The sequence below is a fragment of the Leptodactylus fuscus genome, chromosome 2, assembly GCF_031893055.1.
Source record: "Leptodactylus fuscus isolate aLepFus1 chromosome 2, aLepFus1.hap2, whole genome shotgun sequence".
Lineage (NCBI taxonomy): Eukaryota > Metazoa > Chordata > Amphibia > Anura > Leptodactylidae > Leptodactylus > Leptodactylus fuscus.
The window spans coordinates 73,820,668-73,827,814 of record NC_134266.1 but is presented as its reverse complement, the minus strand read 5'-3'; the positions used below and the strand labels follow the sequence as shown (position 1 = coordinate 73,827,814).

General features: G+C 40.1%; 1 protein-coding gene across 1 annotated transcript in view; it reads right to left on the bottom strand.

Moving 5' to 3' along the window:
• Positions 1-581: 581 nt before the first annotated feature.
• The window catches only part of LOC142194710 (amine oxidase [flavin-containing] B-like), a 45,709-nt gene continuing 39,143 nt past the window's right edge, over positions 582-7,147 (bottom strand). The window contains exons 11-15 of the mRNA XM_075264018.1: positions 6,299-6,356; positions 3,696-3,793; positions 2,597-2,708; positions 2,051-2,113; positions 582-866 (exon numbers count right to left, since the gene is read on the bottom strand). Of these exons, the coding sequence (XP_075120119.1) occupies positions 687-866; positions 2,051-2,113; positions 2,597-2,708; positions 3,696-3,793; positions 6,299-6,356 (511 nt within the window). The 3' untranslated portion in view covers positions 582-686. The remainder of the gene's footprint in view (positions 867-2,050; positions 2,114-2,596; positions 2,709-3,695; positions 3,794-6,298; positions 6,357-7,147) is intronic.

Here is a 7,147-nt window from a genome sequence, read left to right as displayed (position 1 = left end):
CTCATAGGAATGCATTGACCAGCGTTGATTGGCTGAATTCTATACAGTGTACAGCATTTGGCCAATTAACACTGGTTCTGCCGGAGGCTCGTCTGTAAGGAGGCGGAGTCTAAAATCGGACCACAGCAGTCTCCATTGTGGTCAGATCTTAGACTCTGCCTCGTCACAGACGAGCCTCCGGCAGAACCAGCGTTGATTAGCCGAATGCTGTACACTGTATAGCATTTGGCCAATCAAAGCTGGTCAATGCATTCCTATGAGAACAAGTATCTAAAGCAGTTTGTTAAATCTGATGTATGTTCAGACTGTCGAGTCTAACTTTATACCATTTTTTATTTGGCTTAGATTAAAACGGTGTCATCCTCAGACTGGCATCTCTAGTTGGGCTGTAGGAGTTAAAGTGGATGCGTCTTGTGAAAACTCTATATACACAATGTAGTTTAAACTTCACGACTTTGTGGTAGATTTGCAATGGCTTTAGCTGCACTATAAACACTTGTGGTATTGCTTTTTCACAGAACAGTTCAAATAAGATCAATGTAGTTAAGATGTGTTTATTACAATATAGAACTTAAACCTGAGATTACTACAGTAATCCGCGATTACTATTGTCAGATGCTAAATTACATTCCACATCTGCCAGCTTTGGCAAAAAGTTATGTCTTAATAAACATTTCTAGAATAATTCAAGATCTTAGATTATTATAAAGACTACACTTCAAGCTCAGATGACCCTTCTTGATGGCTACAATTCCAGCAGCAACTGTTGCAAGGAAAGCTGTGTGGCCAATGAAGCTCAGTAGGCCTTGAGAGGAGGGCAGATATCTCTCCAAAAATGTTGTCGTGATTGGCAGAGCTGGGACATCCTACATAAAAGAAACACAATTAGAAGGCTAGCTTTTAAACAAATTCCAAATGTTAGACACAGTGTGAGTTATCAAACAGCAATTTGTCATAATAATGGCTTAACAAGAACTATAGTTTACCCAAAGGACATGGCTATAAGCACCAAGATAGTAGACAGCTTCTAGTAGACAACCCCAAAACTAAAGGGGCTCATTTCAACTAAGATTTAGGGTATCCCCCCATTATTTTACTAGTATGTCATAATGCCTGTACGTGACATCATTAGAATTATTTTGTTTATATGCTGTCACCAGGGTGGGGTTAGCACCTGTGATGAGGTCATGGTAGTGGCATTATTATTTATGGTAATTACCATTTATTTTCTTAAAATTTGTATTTTTGTTTATTTTGTTTTATTTATTTTTTTGCCTTTATGGGGCATTTTAACTTTTTTTTTTCTTTTTGCTGATTTCTCCACTAAACTGGGGACGTACAGGTACATCTTTGCAGGACTAAGAGTGGACTGCCATAACATATATAACCAATGGGCAGTCCGGAAGTGGTTAAACACTTTCTCTGACCTTCCATGATTATATTATGGGGCCTGAAGGGACCTAAGAGTATAATAAACAACTTACCCAGAACATCCAGTTTGGACCAATGTGAATTTTACCAATTTTGGAACCTTATTCCAACCAAATCTTTGATATTTTTTTAATGATTACGGTAGTTTATTTCAAAATATTTTAACAAATTCCTTTAGTCCCTGTGGCAATTCTACATGTCCCATCTAGTAAAGAATTATTTCCTAACTAGAGGTTCCTAGTGAATCATAACAGATTTATCACAAAAATCAATTCTACAAAATGCATGAATTCAGTGTTTTATATGTTGTATATTCTGTTGTAACATTGATTAAAAAAAACTGCACCATAAAAGATGTGTAAAATCATGTTTTATAAGTTCTACTGTTCAACCAGTCTCTGTACAATGAGAATATCTCCACAGAACAGATTTATGTTATATTCAATGAAGATAAGTATCTGTGTACTTGTAATGAAGCTGTTTGAGGGTAGGAATTCTCATTAGAATTGTTATAAATAGTTATACAGCATTTTCTGATAAAATATCATTGCTTCCTTTTTATACAGGATCTAGATTTTTTTTTAGTATTATTTGTCTTTTATTGCCTCCTTTAACTTACCACAGATTCTGGCTCTGGTACCCATATCTGGTCCTCGCGGATTAGTCCCATCTTGCACATAACCTGCATAAACGATTTATAAAGGTGATATTCTCATCAGATAATATGGATATGATTTGGATACTAGATTAGAACTTAGTTAGAATTTGGTTCTTTATTTAAAGAGGACCTTTCATGGTTTGGGGCGCAGGCGGATTTATATACCACTGTAAAGCCGACAGTGCGCTAAATTCAGCACACTGCTGGCTTTCATGATCCGTGCCCCGGGTAAAGAGCTATCGGTGCCGGTACCGTAGCTCTTCACAGTCAGAAGGGTGTTCTTGACTCTCTGTCAGGAACGTCCTTCTTCACAGCAGCGCCTATAGCACTGTGCTGTGTGAGCGGGGAGGGAGAGGGAGAGAGATGTTCCTCCCTGCTAATACAGTACAGAGCTATAAAATAAGATAAGATAAGATAATCCTGCTGATAATCCAGGCGCTGCTGTGAAGAAGGACATAATATTCTCTCTATAGATTACATACAATACATCTCATAAATTTACTTCACCTCTCTGGCTGCCCTTTCTCCAGCTTCTATAGCACCTTCCATGTATCCACTCCATGCTGTAGCTGTCTCTGTACCAGCAAAGTACAACTTTCCAACAGGCTGTCGAATCACACTGTGGGAACATATGACACATATCTACAATAATGTCCAAAATTTTACAATAATGGGATATTACATACTTTATGTATATAGAAGGCCACTAAATCTGCATGCGGTATGATATATATATATATATATATATATATATATATATATATATATATATATATATATATTATACACTGCCCAAAAAAATAAAGGGAACACTCAAGTAATACATGCTAGATCTGGATCAATGAAATATTCTTATTGAATACACAAAAATCATCAATGGAAATCAAATTTATTAACCAATGGAGGCCTGGAGTTGGATTCACCCCCAAAATTAAAGTGGATAACACACTACAGGCTGATCCAAGGGGGATGTAATGTCCATCTGCCAACTCCTGGACAGTCTGTGGTGCAATCTGACATGCTGGAGGTGCTACCAGGAGACAGGCCAGTACACCAGGAGATGTGGAGGGCAACAATTTTTTTTGGGGGGGACTCCAAATCCAGGCCTCCATTGGTTAATAAATTTGATTTCCATTGATGATTTTTGTGTGATTTTGTTGTCATCACATTTAACTTTGTATAGAATGAAGTATTCAATGAGAATATTTCATTCATTCAGATCTAGGATGTGTTATTTGAGTGTTCACTTTATTTTTTTGAGCAGTGTATATAGTTCTCTATCTAATCCCATTCAGTGTGGATATGTATGTAGGACATGTAAGACAACAGGTGGTGTATTATACATAATGCACAGGTATCTCTATATGTAAGTGTATTAGCAAGGGATAATAATTAGCTGAAACTTAAAAAGGAATTGAATAGACAGAATAGACAGATGGCAGGAATAGCACATTAAATTAGATTAGTAGAGATTAGGTGGTTAACATAAAGTTCCTTGTATGGAAAATATACATAGAATTTGGATGTGACTAGAATAGAGTAAATACAATATGCAATATCTATGGTAGTACATTTATGCCTCTGCCTTTACACATTCATACTATACCTTCCAAATTGAGTCATAATTCCTGGAGGGAAGTATGCTGTGTAGCATCCACCTGAGTATTGTTCTTTACACCAGTCCTTTTCTTCATAATGTACTGGCTGTTAAAGAATATTGTGATTCATTTAAAATATAATTTATATTTTATATTTTCCCCATTTTACAAGTGAAAACAAATAAGTGAGGGCAGGTTCACATCTGCGCCCTGGACTCCGTTATGCAGGTTTCCGTTTCCTGCCCGAAACTGGGCAGGAGACAGAAACCGGCAGGCAGTTTCCAAGCCCATTCAAAAGAATGGATTTGGAAAGTGTCCGGCTGTGAGCGCCGGTGAGCATTTTCTGCTCTCTGCGGCGAAAAGGTTTTGTTTTAAACTGGGCACAAAGTTGGACATGCAGGACTTTGCGTCCGGTTAGAAAAAACGGTTTCACCAAGGAGACCACAAAGCGCTCACGGCCAGACACTGTCTGCCAGGTTTCTGTCTTCTGTCTGCAGAAGACGGAAACCTGAAAAAGGAGATCGGGCGCTGGTGTGAACCCGCCCCGACTCATGGTAGGGTTTCTGTTAAGTCTCAAACCACAGATAATTCCAACATTTAGGGTTGTATCCATTGGCAAACAATCAAGACAACATACATTCACCACTAAGATGGTTATAAAAAAAATCTATAAAACTGCAAATTTTTTAACTATTTACATTTGCAAAACGTTTAACCTTTCATTTTCTACACATTTAAACAAGGTCATGTGCATGGTAGAAACCCTTTAACCATATGCATGTCACAGACAGTAACAAACTGTAATCTGTTGGAGGGAGGAGCAGAGGGAATATTTCATGAAACAAGCAGCATATCACAGAAGCAACAGCAGAATACACAAGACTAAGACGATATGTTGTCACTATTCAACAGCTCAGGCTGTGGTCACACTAGTGTTTATAGACCATTCAGGGACTCCATCCCCCATTTCACTTCAAATACGTGGACAGAAAAGGCCTGCCAGAGACCTTTGTCTCGGCCAATTTTGAGCAGAAGCCCAGTGAACCCCTTTATAATCTAGGGGGTTCACAGGTTTCTGTGGGCAACTGCTTTTTAAGTAGATAGGCTTTCTGTTTATCGGGTCCCCAAGCGAATCTGAAGAATGAAAACCCAAACACTAGTCATACACACTTTGATTTTACTATTAAAATCTAACAGACAAAAACAACACCAGACTATGGGTAAGAACATAATATATATCATCACTAACATTGTAACTTCCACTCAGGGACACGCTCAGGATTGCAAAGACAGGGATTACCCGTGTTGTCAACCACACTGCCACCTCAGTGAAGAGATCTCTGCTGCTGGTCTCAAGATGTCCTGATGGAGGAGAGCTCCACTGCTCTACTGCACAGGGACATCAGCAGAGAAGCTACAGAGATCACGAAGGGGGATTAGATCCCTACCACTGCTTTCCTGATGACCCCTATTTTTAACAATGAAATCACTTATCTTTTAACTGATTCCAGTTTACTGATGAGCCAATTTTCTTTGATAACTTAGTGATACTGGGTTCTGGTAATATATGAAATAGTGAGTAATCATAATACAATGGGGCAGATTTATTAAAACTGGTATTTCAGTCATCCGTCTTAAGAAAGGATAAGACAGGCACAAAGCAGCGGAGGCTCTGCCCTTTTTATAAATCAGGTGCGCACCTATGCCAGTTAAGAGAAGCATAGATTTCTGGTATAACTCATGGCATAAAAATTGTGTCCCTGTTCCAGATGGCCCCTCTCTCTGCTCTGCTCCACCCACTTTCTTGGAAGAACAAGGCGCAGAACAAGGGATGTCCCTTAGTGGCAGTATGACAGTATTATGTCACTTAGTGTCCCCTGCACACAGTATTATGTCCCTTAGTGTCCCCTGCACACAGTATTATCCCCAATAGTGTCCCCTGCACACAGTATTATTCCCAATAGTGTCCCCTGCACACAGTATTATCCCCCATAGTGGCCCCTGCACACAGTATTATCCCCAATAGTGTCCCCTGCATACAGTATTATCCCCCATAGTGTCCCCTGCACACAGTATTATCCCCCATAGTGGCCCCTGCACACAGTATTATCCCCAATAGTGTCCCCTGCACACAGTATTATCCCCCATAGTGGCCCCTGCACACAGTATTATACCCCATAGTGTCCCCTGCACACAGTATTATGTCCCACTGTGGACACCCATAAACAATTATTATACTCTGGGATCTTTTCAGACCCCAGAGTATAATGATACTGTTTGTGGGGCCTGCGGCCTATTAAAAATAAAAAAACCACAGCAGTAGCAGCTGTCACTGGGCCCCCTAATGGCCCGGGCCCTGTGGCAGCCGCCTCCGCTGCCTCTACGGTAGTTACGCCACTGGGCCACATCGAAGTTGCAAGAGAGGGCCTTGTGTCAAAGAGGCAACAAATTTTCACACATCTACACCAGAAACTCCATTGTATGTTTCTATTACATTATGGAAAATAGTAGAGATGTTTTTTGCTTTCTTAATTATTTCCTGCTTACATGGCTAAACATTTCATGACTGATTCACAATTTACAGTTATTATACACAACAATAATTACTTACACGCAAAGCTTCTTCAGTTCCCATGACTTTGGCATAGTATTCACATATTTTCCTTTTCCTATTGCGTAAAGGATTGTTAGCTCATAAATGTTAATTTCTCATACTCTTAAGACTTTATATTGAAATAAATAGAAAATCATGCACCAAAAGTAACAGCACTTATTGATTGAGAATGTGGGAACTAGATAAAAAATTCCAACTGTGCCAGAATCTATGCCGCAGTGTCTATTAAAGGGATTCTATCATTAGAATCCTGTTTTTAGCTAAACCCACATCAGAATAGCCTTAAGACAGGCTATTCTTCCCCTACTTTTAGATGTCTTCTCCGCGCCGATGTTCCTTAGATATCCCGGTTTTCGTCTATATGCTAATTAGTTTTCTTGCAGTACTGGGGGTGGTCCCCAGCACTCAAACAGCACTGGGGGCATCCCCAGTGCTGCGAGAAAACTAGTCAGCGCTGCCTTCTTTTCGTCCGCCTCCTCCTCCTCTTCTTTCTTGTCCCATCACGTCTTCTTCAAAAAGCACCAACTGCGCATGTCCATCGCCATTTTCCTGTGGCCAAACAGGAGGGGCCACAGGAAAATGGCCGACAGACATGAGCAATGGGCACAGTTGGCCATTTTCCTGTGGCTGAACAAGAAAGAAGAGGCTGGGGCAGCGAACAAGAAGAAGGCGGTTCTGGATAGTTTACTTGTGGCACAGGGGACGCCCCCAGTGCTGTTTGAGTGCTGGGGACCTCCCCCAGTGCTGCAAAAAAATGAATTAGCATATGTACGAAAACCAGGATATCTAAGGAACGGCAGCAAGGAGAAGGCATCTAAAGGTAGGGTAGTATCCACCTCAAAATCC